Genomic DNA, 20526 nt, shown 5'->3' with positions numbered 1-20526 from the left:
CACAAATAGACACACAGGCCGAGCGGTGGTGGCGCACGCCTTTAATCCCAGCACTCGGGAGGCAGAGCCAGGCGAATTTCTGTGAGTTCAAGGCCAGCCTGGTCTACAGAGCAAGATCCAGGACAGGCAATGAAACTAAACAGAGAAACCCTGTCTCAGGGGAAAAAAAAAGATAACTGAAAAACTCATCTCTGGCATTTAGGAGCTAAGAAGCAATCAGCTGGCCAACTCTGAAAACCTTTGGATTTAGGAGGCGATGTCTTTTGTGTGCTCACTTGCAGAAGGGCCAGCCCTGAGTTTCTCTTTAGCACACAGGGCAAACCAGCAGAACTTGTGACTTCAGTGCCCTTTTCCAGCTTCTTACCTGAGATGCTGGTCCAGGTGTCACTTGCTTCTACTCTCCAGTTAGCACAACAGATGCCTTTTGCCTGGTGAAATGATTGTTTTTCGAGCTCTGATAGTATTTACCTTTCTCCCCATTGCCTCAGCACCCAGTGCCTTATAGTCCAGGCTTTTGTTGTGTGGGCTTCTCACTTGTGTACCAATATCCCAGATTTGAGATCAGTGATTTGCATTTCTAAAACGATCGACAGATTTAGGAATCACGAATCATTAATCTTTATCACCAAAATTAATTGGTAACTCTCAATATTTACAGCCGTTTAAAGCTATATTACTTACAAAGTTATGTTAAAATGGCCACATCTGTTATAGTGAGATAAGCATATATATATATATATATATATATATATATATATATACATGTAAGCATACATATACATTTATGTGCACACATATTTTTGTATACTTGTGATACTAAGAATTAAACTCAGGGGCTTACACGTACTACCTATGTGTCTTATGGGTTATATACCTATCCCTTACATATCACGATGGGCCCATGCTGTTGCCCTAGCTGGCCTCAAACATTCAGCTATAAGCATGAATAAAACGGATGTGCATATAACAATTTGAGATGGCTGGCTATGTTTCAAAATTAGACTATGATCCAGGAGTAATGGTGCACGCCTTTTGTCCCAGTGCTTGGGAGGCAGGGCAGGTGAATCTCTGAGTTTGAGATCAGCCTGGTCTACATAATGAGTTCCAGGACAGCCAGGGATATGTAGAGAGACTCTGTCTCAAAAAACAAAAACAAAAATTAGACCGTGAAACTTTTGAATACTCTCAAACTGGGAAAAACTGTAGTTAATTATCAGGAATAGTGAGTTATAGAAAACAGAAATAAACTGAAACCAAGCAACACCGATCAGCAAGGGAAGAGGGCTTGGCCCCATTCAATCAGAACTGACCCTTTCTTTTGTGCTCTAGGTAAATCCAAAGGTTTTTTTTTCCCCTTTAATTACATTTTTTTCATACATATTCTGATTATGATTCTTCCTCTGTCTGCTCCTCTTAGTCTCTACCCAGCTCACCTCCCTCCCATCCAGATCCACACCCTTTCTGTCTCTGGTTAGAAAAACAGGCATCTAAGGAACAATAATAAAATACAATAAGATAAAACAAACAAATTGGAATAGGACAAAATAACCAAACAAGAAAAACAGCCAAAGAAAAAGTACAAGAAATGCATAAATGTGCAAAAAACGCATAGGCTCACACACACAGGAATCCCATAAAAACACAAAACCGGAAGCCATACTATAGATGCAAAGGACCTGTAAGGTTTTAAAAAAAAAAGTGTCCTGGGGCTGGAGTGATGGCTCAGTGGTTAAGAGCACCAACTGCTCTACCAGAAGACCCGGGTTCAATTCCCAGCTAACAACTGTCTGTAACTCCAAGATCTGACACCCTCACACAGACATACATGCATACACCAATGCACATAAAATAAAGATAAATTGTTTTTTTTTTTAAAAAAAAGTGTCCTGACTTAACATTATTAGACAAAGGACCTCCAAAGACGCTGTTGAGTTCATTTCGTGTTGGCCACCTGCTGTTTGGCACAGTGCCTACCCTTAAGAGTGGTTTGTTTCCCCAGTGAGACTCCCTTGGAGAAAATTAATTTTTCATTTCCAAGTGGCTGTCGATAGGAGATAGGTTCTGGGTTAGGAATGGTGGCACAGATCCATTTCTCCTTTTCGGCTCTAGAACCCCATCTGATGCAGATCCTATCCATGCTGCCACGGTCTTGTGAGTTCATATGTGTGCCAGCCCTGTTGGATCTAGAAGGCCTTGATTCATTGGTGTCCTCTGGCTCCTAACACTTTTGCCTCCTCTTCTGCAGAGTTCCCTGACCCCTGAGGGGAGGGATTTGATAGAGACATCCTTTTTAGGGCTGAGTGTTCCAGGGTCTTTCACGATGCATGTTGTCTGGCTGTGGGTCTCGGTATTTGTTCCTATCTGCTGCAGGACGAGACTTCTCTAATGATGGCTGAGCAAGGCAGGGATCTATGTACCTTCCAAGGTTTTTGTTTTGTTTGTTTGTTTGTTTGTTTGTGAGACAGGGTTCTCTGTGAAACAGTCCTGGCTGTCCTGGAAGTCACTCTGTAGGCCAAACTGGCCTCGAACTCACAAAGATCCTCGTGGCTCTGCCTCCCAAGTGCTGGGATTAAAGGCGTGCGCCACCACCGCCCAGCAACTTCCAAGTTTTAATAAAATTAATTAGTTAGGAAGCCACAGGAGATTGCATGACTTATGTTTCAGATTAAATTTGGAACTGTACTGAAATTAGAAACTAGCTATCTGGGGGGCGGGGGGAATGGCCCAAGATAACCTGGGTTGGTGAACCAGACAGTTCAACCGGTTGCTGCAAAAACGCTACAATAGAAAAGGTCTGGGCTGAGCGCCTAGCAGGGAAGAGGGGCGGGGCCGGGCGCGGAGGGGGTGGAGCTGGCCCTTATAGCTCCTCAGTGACGTCACACAGGCTCCGCCCCACGCTGCCCACTCCCGATACTTCTGCGGCTCGCCGGCGCCCCGGAAGCTGCCCCTGTTCGGGGGTCACGATGGGCAGCAAGATGGCTTCCGCCACCAGGGTCGTGCAGGTAAAGCCTGGGCCACTCCCGCGCGTGGGAGGGAGGGAGGGTGCAGCTGCCGCAGCAGCAGCAGCAGCGCCCGGAGGCGAGGAGGAGAGGCGGTGGCAGAGAACGCGCTGTGACCGCGGCCCTGAGCAGGGCTAGCGGGTGTGTGTCTGAGAATGGGACCTCGGGCTCCAGGTGTCCGCGAGTAAGTGGAGTCTGGCGCCGAGGGTTCGAGCCGCGCGGCAGGAGGTAGCTTCTGGGAGTGCAGGCTCGCGCTCGTCCGAGGTCTATGGATTCCCCAGCACTTCATTAGCCCTAGGAGTCCGCGGACTTAACGCTGCCCTCCATCAGTGTAGCCAATCGCCGTTTAAAATTGTCCGTGATGTCCCCTCTGTCAGCCAATCCGAAGGAAGGCCGTAGCGGGGCGGGGCAAGGAAGCAAATCCTAGTTCTGACCTGGTGTCCCTTTCAAGGACTTGGGAATGGCCGGATACCTGGCCTCTTGGGCTGCTCCCTCACCTTGAACCTGGTCAGATCTTATCTCTTCGGGGCGCCTGGCTGCAGATGTAGAAATGTGTGAAATGTCATGCTAGTTAAGTTTATTGCCGACTGGTGTGTGTGTTTCAGGGTTGGTTTGCCAAGCCTTTTCCCATTGTGCTTAGATAGGCAGCTAGAGTAGCATTGCTAATCCACCCATCAATTACTAACTCCTGACAGCTTTTGTATCGGCTTCCCCAGCTGTGGCCTCTAACTTAATAGGAGAGGTAAAATTCATGAATATGTAGACACAGCTTTTTGTAATTAGGGAGTTTTTAAAATTCGGAATATGGAGTATTTTCTGATTAACTTTCACTTTTGTTGTAAGTACATTTTCCTTTGCACAAACACATCTGGTTAAAGACCTTTCCCCTGAAGTTGTCTGAATGATGACCTTTGGTACCATCGCAATGACTGATCTTCAGTCACTTGTTCAGTTGGTAGGCACTGAGCATCGAGGATTCCTCAAGTCCGGTATAGCCGACGAAAGTCTGCCGTCCATCCATACCATATAACCCCATACATCAATAATGCATGTATAACTCAGTTTGAAATGAGTATAGGAGCGGGCTTGTTGGCACACACCATTAATCCCAGCACACAGGAAGCAGAGGCAGACAGATATTCCTGAGGTAGAGGCCAGGCCAGCCTGGTCCACAGAGCCAGTTACAGCCAGACCTGCGTAGTAAAACCATGTCTCAAAAAAAAAAAAAAAAAAAAGTTGGGGTGAGTGTGTGTGTGAGTGAGTGAGTGAGAGAGAGAGAGAGAATTGATACAACAGAAGATATCCACTGGAGTGCAAACATGAAAAAAGATGCTTAGAAATGCTTACCAAAAAGATACAAATTCAAACCAGAAGGTATAACACATTCACCAAATAACTAAAACCTATTTTTTTGTTGCTGGGATTTGAACCCAGGGCCTCATGCATGCACCCTGCTTCTGAGCTACACACAGCCTTGCGTTTTTGTTTTTGTTTTTTTCCAAGATAGAGTCTTCTCTGTGTAGCCCTGGCTGTCCTGGAACTCGCTCTGTAGACCAGGCTGGCCTCCAACTCTGAGAGCCTCCAGCCTCTGGGAGTGCAGGTATTAACGGTGTGCACCACCACCTCCCCGACACTGCCCTGGTTATGAAAAGATTGACATGACCCAGTGCTGACACAGGCAGGAGCACCTGAAACTCAAAGTATTGTATAAAAAGAATTGGACCCCTCTGGAAAACTGTCAGTTTCTAATCATTAAAGTAAAAAGCATTTTACTACTAATGTATTATCCAGGAGACATAAGTGTCTCTACCTACAAAAAAACTTATCTGGGAATGTTCATGGAAGATCGAGGAGAGTTCAGTGGGTCAAGTGCTTTCTGTAATACTTTGGACTAAGATCAGACCCCCCAGTGCCCATGTTATAAACTGGCTATAACCCCAGCCTCAGGAAGTGGGAGGTGTAGACAGACGAATCTCCAGAGCTTGCTGGCTGGCTAGAGTAGCCAAATGAGTGAGTCCTGGGTTCCGGGAGAGACTGTCTCAAAATATAAGACAGAGGGGTGGTGGTGGTGCATGCCTTTAGTCTCAGCAGTTGGGAAGCAAAGGCAGGCAGATTTCTGTGAGTTCCAGGCCAGCCTGGTCTACAGAGCGAGTTCTAGGACAGCCAGGGCTAAATAGAGAAACTCTGTCTTGGGGCGGGGGGAATATATATATATATATATATATATATATATATATATATATATATATATATAAAACAAAAAAAGATATTCATCACCACCACTGCCGAGCTAACGTTTCAACTTATATTCCTCCTCACCCCCTCTTTTTTTTTTCTCTCTCTCTCTTTTCTTTTTCGAGACAGGGTTTCTCTGTAGTTTTGGTGCCTGTCCTGGATCTCGCGATGTAGACCAGGCTGGCCTTGAACTCACAGAGATCCGCCTGGCTCTGCCTCCCGAGTGCTGGGGTTAAAGGCGTGCGCCACCACTCTCGTTGGCATTCTTTTTTTATTATTTCATTCATGGATTTCTTTTCCCTCTGTAAACTTTTATTCATTCTTTGATCAGGATCAGAGTGTAAGCTATAACTTAGCATAATATGGCAGTCATTGATTTTTATTACCTTTACTTATCTACAAATTTTGAAATTTTTATTAAAAAAAATCTGGACAGCAAATAGAGCAAATTTTAATTTCACTTTATTATTTTTTGAGAGAGGGTCTCTCTATGTAATTCTGGCTGTCCTGAACGCCTCTGTAGACCAGGCTGGCCTTGAACTCACAAAGATCCACGTGGCTCGGCCTCCAGAGCACTAGGATTAAAGGCTTGTGCTACCCCTGCCCAACATAGGGCAGGTGTTTGTAATTGCCTGGTGTGTGTTTGTCCTGTTCTAACTGCTAAGTACTTGATACAAATCAGGACATTTCCAGATCTTTCCTTATCAGTCTGTAAGGCTTTCAAAAAACACGGTCACATCATCTGCATTGTTTTTATTTAAGTTTTTTTTTTCTAATTTTTATTTTTATGTAAAAATGTTTGTCTGTGTGTACGAGCCCAGAGTAGGTATCAGATCCCCTGGAACTGGAGTTAAAGGCACTTGTGAGCTGCCTGCTTTGGTTGCTGGGAACTGAACTCTGGTCCTTTGCAAAGGCAGAAAGTGGTCTTGAGCACTGAGCCGTCTCTCTAGCCCATTCACTGTGGTTTTTGTTTTGTTTATTATTGTGATGTATATGGAGCACAGGTGTGTATGGAAGTCAGAGGACAACTTTTGGGAGTCCATTCTCTCCTGGGTTCCACCTTGTCGGACTTGCTTGGCAAGTGCTTTTATTTTCGAGCCCATGTGTGTATGTGTGTGTGAGTGGAGGCTGCCAGAGGTAGCATCCCCAAAGAGGCCAGAGGTATCACATGCCCCTGGAGGTACAGGCAGTTGTGAGCTGCCCTGATGTAGGTTCGAGGACTAGGTTGTTGCTTCTAATGAGGTCATTTTTTCCCCATGTGTCTTATTTTCCTTCAGGTAGTGAAGCCACATTCTCCATTAATAAGGTTCCCTGACAGAAGAGACAATCCTAAACTCAGTGGTAAGTTGTATTTCATTTAGATATTTTTTAAAAATGTACACCTTCATATTTAGAAATGAATATAATGGCAGTATTCCTCACTTTATAATCAGGTAGGTTGTTGTATTTTAGATCAAAATGGCTTTCTTTTTTTGTTGTTTTTTTTTCGAGACAGGGTTTCTCTGTGTAGCTTTTGCGCCTTTCCTGGAACTCGCTTTGTAGACCAGGCTGGCCTCGAAGTCACAGAGATCTGCCTGCCTCTGCCTCCCGAGTGCTGGGATTAAAGGCATGCACCACCACCGCCCGGCTTTAGATCACAATGATACCCGAGTAGCATGCAAGTAATTAACTTTTTAAATTTTTTATGTATTTATTTTTATATAGGGTCTAAGTAACTCTGGCTTACCTGGAACTGGATATGTAGACCAGGCTGGCTTTGAACTCACAGAGCTCCTCTGCCCCTCAGAGTGCTGGGATTAAAAGTGTATACCACCACACCCAGCTAGTAATAAACTTTTTAATTCTGTTTTATTTTATTGTATTTTTTAAAGATTTATTAATTAATTTATTTATTATGTATACAGTGCTGTGTCTGCATGGCCAGAAGAGGGCACCAGATCTCATCATAGATGGTTATGAGCCACCATGTGGTTTCTGGGAATTGAACTCAGAACCTCTGGAAGAACAGCCAGTGCTCTTAACCTCTGAGCCCTCTCTCTAGCCCTTATTGTATTTTTTTAATAAATTAAAAAACATGTTATGTGTATCAATGTTTTTCCTGCTTGTATATATGTGTACAACATGCATATCTGGTGTCTACAGAGGTCCTAAGAGGACATCAGATCCTCTAGAACTGGAGTTATGGATAGTTTTGAGTCACCACGTGGGAGCTGGGAATTGAACACAGACTTGGCACAAGTGCTGTTAGTCACTGAACTGTCTCACGGTCCCTAAAGGGGGTCTGGGGCAACAGGCTTTGATGATGTGGACCCTTTAGAGGGTGAGTGTGAACTTCTAATGGCTGAGCCGTCTCTTCAGCTCAAGAGCCATTTGCTTTTCTTTTGAGTCAGGGTCTTGCTAGATAGTTCTGCCTGGCCTAAAACTCACTATGTAGACCAGTTTGGTCTCTTATGTTCTTGGTTGTGAGCCTAGCCTTTAACGGCTGAGCCATCTCTCCAACCTGAGGCTGGTCTCTTTTTTATTTTTTAAAGATGTATTTATTTATTATGTATACAGTGTTCCTCCTGCATGTCTGCCTGCAGGCCAGAAGAGGGCACCAGATCTCATTATAGATGGTTGTGAGCCACCATGTGGTTGCTGGGAATTGAACTCAGGACCTCTGGAAGAGCAGCCAGTGCTCTTAACCTCTGAGCCATCTCTCCAGCCCTGAGGCTGGTCTCTTAATTCCCAGTGATCCTCCTGCCTCTGCCTCCCAAGTGCTGGAATTACAAGAGTGTGTACCACTATACCTGGCCTAGTAACTTACTTCTTTTTAAAACTGTGTTCACTGTGTTTATCCTCTGTGTGTGTGTGTATGTGTGTTAGCTTTCAAGTGTGCACTTGTCATAGTGCATGTATGAGGTTTGGACAGCTTGCAGGAGTGAGTGCTCTCCTTCTACACAGGAGTGCTGTGCCAGGGATAAACCTAAGGTCATCAGGCTTGGTGCCAAGTACCTTTATCTTCTGAACCATCTCTTCAGTCATAATTTACTTTCTTTAAACTATTTTGCTAGGCATGCATGGAGTCGAACACTTGTAGTCCTAGTTACTGAAGAAGATGAAGCAGAAGGATCAGTTGAACCCAGGAATTCAAACATAGTGAGACCTTATCAAAAAAAAAAAAAAAGATATGGCTCAATGATTATTTGCTTAGCTTGTATAAGAACCTGTGTCCAACTCCAGCACTTCCAACCCAAAACAAAGACTACTATTCAAAAAAAGAAAGAAAGATAAAAAAAAAGGCTGAGTGGTAACACACACCTTAAATCCCAGCACTTGGGAGGCAGAGAGGCAGGTGAATACCTGTGAGTTCAAGGCCAGCCTGGTTTACAGAACAAGTTCCAGAACAGCCAGGGCTACACAGAGAAACCCTGTCAAAACAAAAAAGAGAGTACTATTTCTTTCAAAAAGAACATTATATATATATATATATATATATATATATATATATATATATATATATATATATATATATATATATAAAATTGTAATAGTTTAAGAAGCCATGTATAGTGGTGTATACCTATTATAATTTTAGCATTCAGAAGGTTGAGGAAGGATTGCTACAAGCAAATTGAAGAATGACATGATTTATTTCATGTGTATAGGTGTTTTGTCTGCGTGTATGCCTGTGTACCATATGTACACCTGGTACCTACAGAGGCCAGAAGAGGGAGTCAGATCCTCTGGAACTGGAGTTACAGACAGCTTGATTGCCCCGGTGGATGCTGGGAATTAAACCTAGTTCCTCTGGAAAAGCCAAGTGCTCTTAACTGCATCTAACTAACCATCTCACCAGCCCCAGTGACCTGTTTTAAAGGACAGCTTGACTATTCAGTAGTAGATAATTCAAAAAAATAACATTTGAAGACACCTGGATAATTTGTCTAATTAGTGTTTTTGTTTTTAATGTCAGCCTCAGAAGCTTTGAGATCTGCTGGGCTACCCTCGCACTCATCTATAATTTCACAGACTTCTAAGGGAAATGTATCCCCAGATTCGCTGAGGCCGGGGCCACCAGACACTGCAGAGATAGTAAAAACATTACCTCAGAAATACAGAAGGAAACCTATATCTCAAGAAGAAATGGAATTTATCCAGGTATGCTGTTGCTCTTTAGCACAAGATTGTGCAGAGTGCCAGGACATTGTGGCTTTGCAGTGGTCATTTGCTGGTTTACGTGTTCTTCCCTTTGTTTGTGAAATGGGATTATAGCTAAGGGAGAGGAAGAGCTAGGCCAGGGCAGTCAGACACAAATCACTGTTGGGATCCTCAGGAAGCATGCATGACATTCAGAGGGCTGGGGATGTAGCTCATTAATAGAACTCCTGCCAACAATGTGTCAAACCCTGGGTTCAGTCCCAACAAAACATCAAACCATCTGAAAAAAGCTCTTTGAGTGAGGGGCTGATAACATTCTAAAGGGCTTCTGAGACCTCAGAGAAATTTGAGGCTAACTCATGTCATCAATCATCAATCTTTTTTTGAGACAGGGTCTTTCTTTTTTTTTTTTTTTAAGATCTATTTATTTATTTATTTATTCATTCATTTATTATGTATACATTGTTCTGCTGCATGTATGCCTGCACACCAGAAGAGGGCGCCAGATCTCATTATAGATGGTTGTGAGCCACCATGTGGTTGCTGGGAATTGAACTCAGGACCTTTGGAAGAGCAGCCAGTGCCGCTTAACCCCTGAGCTACCTCTTCAGCCCAAGACAGGGTCTTTCTATGCAGCCCTGGCTGTCCTGGAAATTTCTGTGTAGACCAGGCTGGCCTCAAACTCACCTACCTTTTCCTCCCACGTGCTGGGATTAAAGAGTCCACCATTACACCTAGCTTTGTCATCAATATTGAATCCTTTCTACATCTGAATTTATAACATTTACTGTAAATGCCTCCAAACTCTGCAAAACCCTGAATTTTTGTTTTTTGTTTTTTTGTTGTTGTTGTTTTTGTTTGTTTGGTTTGGTTTTTTTTTGTTTGTTTTTTTTTTTTTTTTTTTTTTTTTTTAGTTTTTCGAGACAGGGTTTCTCAGTGTAGTTTTGGTGCCTGTCCTGAATCTCACTCTGTAGACCAGGCTGGCCTCGAACTCACAGAGATCCGCCTGGCTCTGCCTCCCGAGTGCTGGGATTAAAGGCGTGCGCCACTGCTACCCAGCGTGCCATGAATTCTTAGAGGCCAGTCTGAGCTTTATATTTCTAGGCCAGCCTGGGTTACAGAGTGAGACCTTGTCTCAAAAAACCAGCCAAAGCCTGAAGACCATTTTTATTACATAAATTATGGTCAATTTATGACTTCATCTCATCCCTTTATACTTCTTCTTTCAGCGTGGAGGCCCAGAGTGACCACTGTGCTAGCTGTTTGCCGTCAGACAAAAGGATTATCTCTACAATGCAGGACTTCGGAAACGTCAAATAAAAATTGTATATTAAGCAACCTTAATAAATATTCTGCAAAGAGTGAAGTATGGAAACTCTAGATGGCCACTTGTATCTCCTCTGTGTATCTTGGTCAGCTTCTCTGCAAGCTGGCCTGCATACCTATTAAAGTCACATTTTTACATGTTAGCCTGTTAACTTACTCTTGATTATGAAGTGTTACCCGTGATGAGCTATTATAAGCACACAGTATCTAGTAAATGATCAAACTTTCTCTTTTCTGTTTGTTTAGACATAAAGATAATTTATGAAACACAATTCCTGCTATAACGAAGTTTTTTCCCCTGAAATTAGATGAGGAGCCGTGAGATATTTCCACTATAATTATCTGGCTTTTTTCATTCACAAGGTTATCTGACTATAGCTGATGTAATCATAATCTATTCTAAGTAATAAAAATGTAATTTAAATAAAAGTTGGCAGTGGAATTAAAACCACGAAGATAATATAAAAGATTATTTGTACCTATATTTAGAAAAAGTGTCTGTATTCTAGGGAGTGTCAGCAACTGTGAGTGAAGTCCTGAGTGAATGTTAACATGAGCATGGCCATGTCCAGGACTCCAAGGCTTAGGCTGCTCAGGAATGGTAACACCTTACCTGGATAGGCTCAGAGAGATGGCGTATTAGTGTTTATGAATGATTGATCAGTGTCTGCGGAAACGAGCAGCTGCAGCTTCTTCCTCTCTGATGTTTTTCCAGCCTGAGATTGCTGTCCTACAGAGACCCCTACCCACACTAGCTAAACACTACCCCCACCCCACCACACTCCCCATCCCTGTGTGCTGAACTGATCCACAGGCTGAGGTTTTAGGAGCAGTGGGAGAACCCCAGTATTAATGTATGTGTGGCTGTGTATCATTTCTTCATTCCGTCACTGTTCCTAGTCAAGGTTCCAGAATCCAAGGCCAATGGGTTGCCACGATGTATAAATAATAATAGGTAAGATGAATATAGCATAGGAACAAATATTTCACTAAAAATTACTATGTTTGGGAAGATTTTCATTTATCTTACTGTTTGTGGTCATATTTGCAAATCCTGATAACTTTGACTATCTTTTTTTTTGTTTTGTTTTGTTTTTTTGAGACAGGGTTTCTCTGTGTAGCTTTGCGCCTTTCCTGGAACTCGCTTTGGAGACCAAGCTGGCCTCGAACTCACAGAGATCCGCCTGGCTCTGCTTCCCGAGTGCTGGGATTAAAGGCGTGCGCCACCACTGCCCGGCTAACTTTGACTATCTTAATGTCTGAGCGTCTCAAAATCCAACTTACTAGGCAACCAGTGAAACTATAATAGGTTCTCCTGCTAGTCTTCACAAAGCTGATAAATCCTCTTCCATACTTGTAATGCTTTCTAGAATATACTTTATAAAGAAGGCATCCTTAATGAATAACCCATGATCAATGGACACTAGAATCGTGTTAATTTCTACTTTTGTTCAGTCACCTGTGGGCTAATCTTTATCATTGCAGAGTTGATTTGTTTTTCTTAAAAGTTCTGTGCTATGAATGTTGCCCTGAGGAGCAATAAGGGTTTATATTTGATGTTAATAGTAAGCTAGTCTGGTAACATGAAAAATATATAATTCATCTTTTGGTTTTGTTTTTGACAGGGTCTTAATATAGTTTGGCTAACCTGGAATGCACTACATAGACCGGGGTGGCTTCAAACTCATAGAAATCCCTGCTTCTGCAGTGCTGGGATTAAAGGCATTAACTGACATGCCCGGTTATATATTTTTTCCCAAATAAAATTAGGGGTGAGGATATGACTCTGTCAGTAGAGTGCTTGCCAAGCGGTCCTGAGGGCCTCAGCACCCACATAAAAAGCTGGAAGTAGCTATGTACCTGGAATCCTCCTTTTGGGAAGGCAGAAAGGCAGGACCCTGGAACTCTGGCCAGCCAGACTAGCTGAATTGGTGAGCCCTGGGCTTAGAGAATCAGAAACACAGATGGAATGATTGAAGAAGACACCCAACACTGACCTCTGGCTGCTGCATACGCCCCCTAAATGCATACACCATACAAACACACACACACATTACTTTGGGGCTGTGGATAGTTCTGTGAGCTCCTGCCTGGCATTCACAAGGCCTTAGATTCAGGCCCATGGCTTCAAAACAAAAAGATGGTTTTCTGTGGTCTATACGTGTTTTACTTGGTCCTAAGTGGTGACAGAGGGCTGAAGCAATAATAGCTACCTAACCACTTGCCAGACATTTGCTTTACCCAGGCAAAGTCATTTAACCTTTGGTGTCTGAGTAGGTCCTATTATAGAGAAGGTAAGTCATTCATCTAGTGACTGAATGCTGGTTGGCCAGTATTCAAAGGCATTCTGGATCCAGAGCCACTACTATACTATACTAGCATCTCAATTACTAGTCTTTGTACTCTGTTACTCTCCAACATGTCCCTAAAAATTAAGATTCCTGATTTTTAGAAACATCAATTGCTAAGAAAGAGGAAAAATATCACTCTAGCAAAGCCATCTGTTTTACCACAATAATTCTCCAACAGGTTATCTTGGTTTCCTTGCCCTTTCAGTCTATAGCATAGTCTCTTAGCAGCAGAGCAAACCTTTTAAAACATCATCTGGGACCGGAGAGATGGACCAGCAGGAAAAAAAGACTCCAACCATCAAGCCTGAAGACCTGACCTTCAAATGTGTACCGTGGCACCCCCACCATAATGACAATAAATAGAATGGAATAAAAAAATTAGTCTGATTCTATTGTTGAAATCCAATGGATTTTCAGTGACATTTCTTGCACTGCCATATTTAGAATTGCAAGCACCAGCTGTCTCAATCCCTTTCATCATGCCTCACAGTTAACTTTTTTTTTTCTGAGACAGGATCTCATTGTGTAGACCTGGATAGTTGGACCTGATTATCTTTTAATCTTCCACTACAAAGGGATGCTGGCATTAAAGGTACGAATGCATCTTAAATGAGTTTTCTATTGTAGCATGATTAATATTAACTAAGAAGTTGGATTCTGGCCTGGAGAGATGGCTCAGAGGTTAAGAGCACGGACTGCTCTTCCAGAGGTCCTGAGTTCAATTCCCTGCACCCACATGGTGGCTCACAACCATCTGTAATGAGATCTGGCACCCTCTTCTGTATACATAATAAATAAATAATCTTAAAAAAAAAAAAGAAGTTGGATTCTAATCACAACCAGGTTGGTTATGGTGTTGTTGCACAATTTTGTGATTCATGAATTGGGTATAGAATTCATTACAGAATTATAGAAAGAACTCCCAATGAACAATAGCAAAACATGTTTTTTTTGTTTGTAGCCCAGGCTCTCTTGGAAATTGCAAGATTCCTGCCTCAATTTCCAGACTACTTAAGCTCCCTGCCATGCCTGGCAGAGCAAGGGATGTCTGGGGATGGAACAAGAACCAGGAACGGCAGGGGGAAATCGGATTGGTTAACTGAGCTGACTTTACTTTTTCATAAGGGTTAAAGCACTTCTTTTTTTGTTTGTTTGTTTTTTGTTTTTTCGAGACAGGGTTTCTCTGTGTTGCTTTGCGCCTGTCCTGGAACTCACTTTGTAGACCAGGCTGGCCTCGAACTCACAGAGATCCGCCTGCCTCTGCCTCCTGAGTGCTGGGATTAAAGGCGTGCGCCACCACCACCTGGCAAAGCACTTCTTTATGTCAACTAAAACGGGCCGGTTTGGGAGATCTGGCTGCTAGTTTCTTGGAAAGTCAGATAAGTAACTTAGTTTCTGCTTACTGTGGAACTTAAGGATGCTTGTCCCTTCTGACTTCATCTGGTGAACTCTGTAGAAGCTCAATTCAAACGAATGACCTCATAGATTTTTATTAACAGGTTATTAAGGGCCTTACAGGTGGTTCAGCTCTTAAGAGCACTTGCTGTTCTTCCAGAGGACCCACGTTCAGTTCTCAAGTCCCACATGGTGGCTCATAGCCATCTGTAACTCCAGTTCCCGAGGATTCAAGGCCTTCTCTTTACCTCCATGGGCAATGTACACATATGATTCACAGACACACATGTGGGCAAAACACCCATTCGCATAAAATAAAAATTAAAAGCAAAGGTATTAAAACGTGTGGTTCTTGCCTTAGAAGTAATTTCGGCTTCATTTTTTTCCTCGTGAGAAAAAAGCTCAACAATGTGAAAATCAATTCTTATATTCACCAGGGAATTGAGATCTCAGCAAAACCTCTCTCCACTCTCCACCCTGCAAACCGGAGCGAAGTGAAAACAAAAATATGACTCAAACGGAATCCATTGCTGGAGCCAGTAATTGACAGAGAGATAGGCTTGAAGCGTAATTACTAATGGCACAGCGGACACTGTGACGATGTTTAAACGCTCTGTATGTTTCTCTGAATTCATTAGTTTCGATTTTATAGAAGACAAAAGACCTATTCCATAACATAATGTTCAGCAGGGTTGGGTTTTGCTTCTCTAGGCCTGTTTCTTTATAAATGAGCCTTTAAGAACTTGGCTCTCCTTAAGGAGGGGTTTGGCGTCCATAACGACTTGAGGCGCCAGGACAACGCAAAGCAAGACCTGTGCAAGGCCACGCCCTAGCTAAATTCCGAACTCGCAAACACCGTGCCAGAACGCTGACCTATCCTTGGAAGTGAAGCAAATCCCAGTGAAAAAGCGAAGACAAAAACATGCACAAGCCTGGCGGTGGTGGCGCACGCCTTTAAACCCAGCACTCGGGAGGCAGAGCCAGGCGGATCTCTGTGAGTTCGAGGCCAGCCTGGGCTACCAAGTGAGTTCCAGGAAAGGCGCAAAGCTACACTGAGAACCCTGTCTCGAAAAACCAAAAAACAAACAAACAAACAAAAAACATGCACAAATTGACAGCCATCTAAAACACGTCGCTTCCGGCCACGGTACGCACGTGGCAGCGCGGGGGAGGGCACCGCTCCACAGCCCAGCTCGGCTCCCGTAGGGCTGGCCCCGCCCACACTTCCGCTATGGTAGCTCGTGTGCGTTCCGTGGACGGAAGTAGCTGTTGGGAGCGTTCAGACGCTTTAAATTCCTGCGGGGGTGGAGGCCTTGGCTTTCGGCTGGGGTCTGGCTTCTCACTGGCATGGCTGTGGACGTGAAGTCTCGAGCGAAGCGCTATGAGAAACTGGACTTCCTCGGGGAGGGACAGGTGAGGAGGCCCTGGGCTGATTCGGGCCCGTGCGGCCATTCTGGCGCGGGCGCATCCTGGCCACCGCGGGCGCTCCTCGGGGGAGGCTGGCCCGGACGGTGCCCCGCTTCCACCCTCCTGAGCCTTCCTCCCTTCTGGAGAAGAGGCCGCCCGACCACCTACCTAGCAAGCCGCTGCGAGTCGGCTCCGGAACCCGGGTTTAAAAAAAGAGGGGTGGGGGAGGACATCCGCAACCAACCATCATCACTTTTGCAAAGACCGCTCACGGATTTGTTCCTGTGTTTCCTTTTAGTTTGCTACGGTCTATAAGGCCAGAGATAAGAACACCAACCAAATTGTCGCCATTAAGAAAGTGAGTGTTACCTTTTTACGTTGTTTCCTCTCCCGTCTTTGTGTCTTCTTGCCTGCCACGTAGCCCTCGCTGGCACCGAGCTCGCTTATTTAGCGCCGACTGGCCTACAGCTTGCTGCTAGCCTTCCGCTTCTGCCTTGCAAGTGTTGGGTTCGCAGGCGTGCGCCGTGGCCCACGCCAGGCAAGTCTTAGAGAAAATATGTGTGCATTGTTAGTTGATTGTTTTTGAGACAGTCTTGCTATGTGGTCCAGGTTGGTCTCCAACCCGAGGAAATCCCCCTGCCTCAACTTGCCGAGTACCGGGATTGCAGATATGCTCTACGTTTGGCTTCATTTTAGTACGCACTGATGGTGGAAGTTACACGATTTCTAGAGACAATAGTGTTTATTAGTGTATTGTGTTTTAAGATGGAACTCGAGCTGAACCAGTTTTTGTTGAAACAATAAAAACTAGAACTTTTTTGTTCCATGAAAGTTGGTTGTTGCCGGGCGGTGGTGGCGCACGCCTTTAATCCCAGCACTCGGGAGGCAGAGGCAGGCGGATCTCTGTGAGTTCGGCCAGCCTGGGCTACAAAGCTACACAGAGAAACCCTGTCTCAAAGAAAAAAAAAAAAAAAAAAAAAGGTTGCTTGCTGGCCAAGGAGGCAAGTACTACCGTCTCCTCAATCCTTTTGGATGCCATGATCTTTCCAGGCCGCAGGTTGTTATATCTATGTTATCTGTACAGAAATGTTTTTATCGGCATTAACAACACAGATGCAGTGCCCTTTCTAAAATGATTGAAGTGATTTTTAAACTTAAATTCATTGACAACACTTCTGACATAGTTTCCTGTGTGCCAGACACTTTGATTTTTTTCCCTCAACCTAACCTTCCACACAGCCAGTAAAATAGGTAAAGGTGTCCTTGTCTCCCCCTTGCAGTCCCTGAGGCTAGGTGGATGATGACCTCAGTTCACACAGCTAGTAATTGCTGAGGCCAGGACGAGAGTGCAATTGTTGGCTGCTCTTTCTCACACTGCTGAAATCTGTAGCCATCTCAGGGCCACTCTGTTTTTCCTCACAGACCTCAGGGCCTGTTGGTGTCGTTGACCTCCGTCTTCCTGTGCTACTTTGAATGTTTCCTCCTTTGTAAACTCATTACTCCCTTGAAGTGTGGATGGTCAGGCTTCCATCTTCCAGCCTCCCAGGTACTCCCTTTCACTCACTTAGTACTTGGCTTGCTGTCTTCCTTTCAGGTGTTTCTGCTATTGTTATCTTTGTTTTAAGGAATTACTTTTGTATAAATAAATAAATAAATAAATAAATAAATAAATAAATAAATAAATAAATAAATAATTCTGGGCGGGGTGCGTGTGCCACAGTGCATGTGGAACTCAGAGGACAGCTTCGGAGCTGGTTCTCTTTCCATCTGTAGGTTCCAGGGATTGAACTCCAACTTGGCAGCAGGTGCCTTCACCCAGTGAGCCATCTTGCTGGCTCCTGTTTTATTTTTTCACTTCTCATATTCTTGTTTTCCAACTTGTGCTTTGTGATCTACAGCCATATTTCACTAAACTCTTGATTCTCTTAGCTGGACTTGGTGACTAATGCCCGTAATCCCAGCTACTGCAAAGGTTGAGGCAAGAGAATCAAAAGGCAGTATTTCCCAGTACTGGGGAGGTGCAGATAGGCAAATCCCCAAGGCTGGCTCCAATACCCTATTTGGTGAATTTAAGTGAGAGACACTGTCTAAAAAAACCAAGGTGGACAGTTTCTAAGGAAGGACAGCTGAGCTATCCTCTGGCCTGCACAAACTCAAATATACATACACACATAAAATTTAATACCTGCCTGGGCTAAAGAGTGAGTTTCAAGGCCAGCATAGACAACTTAGTAAGACCCTGTCCCAAAATAAAAAGTAAAAGGAGGCCTGGGCTCAGTGGTAGAGTATTTGCCTAGTATGTGTGAGGCCCACTGCTTTGAAAAACAAACAGTAGCAAACAAAACACCAAAAACCTCTCAAATATCTCTTTTCTTGAGATGGGAACTCTGGCCGGGCAGTGGTGACACACGCCTTTAGTCCCAGGGTATCAGTGCCAGCCTGGTCTACAGAGCGAGATCCAGGAAAGGTGCAAAGGTACACAGAGACCTTGTCTCGAAAAACAAAAAGATAAGAACTCTGTAGCCTAGGTTGGCCTGGAACTCTTTATATAGCCCAGGCAGACCTCAGCCTCTCAAATGATATTATTGTATGAGCCACTGTCCATCATCCCCTCTTAAGTCTGATGATGGCTTTGTCATCTTCAGGTCTACTTCTGGGTCACCTTATCCCAGCCACACTGACCTTTGTGTTCCTTTGGACATACTAATTTTTTTTAAATAATTTGCTTTTATTTCATGTACTTTGGTGTTTTGCCTTTGATGTTTTGCCTGCATGTATGACTGTGTGAGAGTGGCAGATCTTGGAGTTACAGACAGTTGTGAGCTGCCATGTGGGTGCTGGGAATTGAACCCAGGTCCTCTAGAAGAGTAGTTAGTGCTCTTAAGCACTGAGCCATCTCTCCAGCTTGGACATGTTAAATTTGTTCTAGTCCCTGGATCGTTGTATTTTCTCTTTCAAGGTTGCTGTGTTTCTCGCTAGAACTGGGTGTGGCTGAATTCTTATTTAGGTTTCTCTCCCTCTCTGTATATGCAGCAGAATAGGTGTTCCACTTTCCTTCCCTGTTCTTTGCAATTCTTCATTCTGTATCATCTTCATGTCATTATCATAACCTGAAATCCTTCCATCTGAGTTCATTGCCCACAAAAATCTATTCACATTATACCTGGACTGTGATGAGCACGTATGTAGGCGTTTGTTTATTATGTTTGTGGGTGTTTTGCCTGCATGTTTGTCTGTACAACTATGTATAGAGGCCAAAAGAGTGTCTTATCCTGAGACTGGTGTTCTAGATGATTGTAAGCTACCATATGGGCAGTGGGAGTCAAACCCAGGTTCTCTGGAAGAGCAGCCAGTGCTCTTACTCACCGAGCCACCTTACCTGACCTGACTTATCTGGATACAGTGGAGTGTGTTCTTAGGAGCCATATAGGAGGATCATCTGAGTCTAGGAATTCAATCCAGCCTGGGCAAACAGTACACTCTGTATCTAAAACAAAGAAGACCTTGAGTTGACTGGTAGTCTTTTCACATGGTTGACATACTGGGTTTTGTAATTGTAAGTACAAGTGGGTTTTCTTGTCTGCTTTTAACATTCATTAGGATTTAGAAGCCAGCTTGTTTCTCCTTTTTAAAAGCCCTATGACCTGACTGCAAAGTTACTGTGTAGGAGAGAATGATCTTAAACTCCTGCCTCTGTCCCTGTGCTAGGTATCCTGTGTCATTACAAAATGGTTCCTCCTTGAAGGTAACTTAAATGCTCTTTTTTTTTTTTTTGGGTTTTTCGAGACAGGGTTTCTCTGTGTAGCTTTGCGCCTTTCCTGGAACTCACTTGGTAGTCCAGGCTGGCCTCGAACTCACAGAGATCCGCCTGGCTCTGCCTCCCAAGTGCTGGGATTAAAGGCATGCGCCACCACCGCCCGGCTTAAATGCTCTTTTTATTTCATTTCAAATAATTCATTTTTGTGGTTTTAAAAGTTACTGATAAGCAAAGGCTTTTAGCATGCTATACCATCTCTTGTTTTGATTTTTCAGTTTCTTTAACTTTGCACTGATGCTTATCTCCAGAACATCTGGAGTAGCTCGTTTGTGGGTCTCCCCTCCCCACCTTGGACAGTATTTGTACTTTCTTCTGTGAACATTGAGGATTTAGTGCTGTGAACCTTCCTTCTCCAACACTCATAATTTCTACTCATGTTCATTTGTTAACACCCTCTTTGATTTTACAAAAAAAAAAAAACTCATTAAACTGCTTTTGCATTTATTATGACTTGGACTTCTTCTTAAAATACTGCTGATGTGACTTAGCAGTTAGGAGCACTGGCTGTTCTTATAGAAGACCCAAGTTTGGTTCCCAGAACTCATGTGGTGACTAACAACTGTCTGCTACTCCTGTTCCAGGAGAGCCAACACCTTCTGTCCTCCACAGGCTCAAGGCATGCATGTGGTCCACAGACATACGTGCAGGCAAAACACCCATACACATAACATAAATGTTTTTTAAAAAATGACATGGAATTGCTGTGTTTTCTGTTTCCCAACCTAACTTAGCCAGTTTGCCCTGTTGGCTTTTGGGTCATTATCTCTATGTTCATTGCTGTATGAGTGCGGCTTATAGGTATTTGTGGTGCAGGCACATGATTTTTCAGGTCTCCCCGTGCACAGGCCGCTGGAGT

The 20526-nt window shown here is 43.8% G+C and overlaps 2 protein-coding genes and 1 long non-coding RNA gene across 8 annotated transcripts in view; 2 read left to right on the top strand and 1 right to left on the bottom strand.

Moving 5' to 3' along the window:
- Window positions 1-16658, bottom strand: part of LOC128113582 (uncharacterized) — a 47840-nt gene extending 31182 nt beyond the window's left edge. For 2 of the 5 annotated variants that reach the window (XR_008219539.1, XR_008219538.1), the window contains exon 1: window positions 16223-16649. This is a non-coding gene — a long non-coding RNA (uncharacterized LOC128113582). Of the gene's footprint in view, window positions 1-16222 lie in introns of all 5 variants that reach the window. The other 3 variants (XR_008219540.1, XR_008219537.1, XR_008219536.1) reach the window with 3 other exon arrangements.
- On the top strand, window positions 2874-10843 carry Mrps36 (mitochondrial ribosomal protein S36). Its single transcript, XM_052743368.1, has 4 exons — window positions 2874-3002; window positions 6512-6575; window positions 9190-9374; window positions 10604-10843. Exons 1-4 carry the CDS (start codon window positions 2964-2966, stop codon window positions 10619-10621), a joined length of 306 nt encoding a protein of 101 aa, XP_052599328.1. The 5' UTR covers window positions 2874-2963; the 3' UTR covers window positions 10622-10843.
- Cdk7 (cyclin dependent kinase 7) overlaps window positions 15669-20526 on the top strand; it is a 30414-nt gene continuing 25556 nt past the window's right edge. Inside the window, exons 1-3 of one of the 2 annotated variants that reach the window (XM_052743364.1) lie at window positions 15699-15859; window positions 16152-16211; window positions 17276-17399. In XM_052743364.1, the coding sequence (XP_052599324.1) occupies window positions 15828-15859; window positions 16152-16211; window positions 17276-17399 (216 nt within the window). In that variant the 5' untranslated portion in view covers window positions 15699-15827. Of the gene's footprint in view, window positions 15860-16151; window positions 16212-17275; window positions 17400-20526 lie in introns of both variants that reach the window. The other variant, XM_052743365.1, reaches the window with a different exon arrangement.

Source organism: Peromyscus californicus, unplaced genomic scaffold (genome assembly GCF_007827085.1).
Source record: "Peromyscus californicus insignis strain IS unplaced genomic scaffold, ASM782708v3 Scaffold_18__1_contigs__length_77618521, whole genome shotgun sequence".
Lineage (NCBI taxonomy): Eukaryota > Metazoa > Chordata > Mammalia > Rodentia > Cricetidae > Peromyscus > Peromyscus californicus.
Note: the sequence above shows the minus strand (reverse complement) of the source record. Positions and strands in the feature narration are given on the sequence as shown.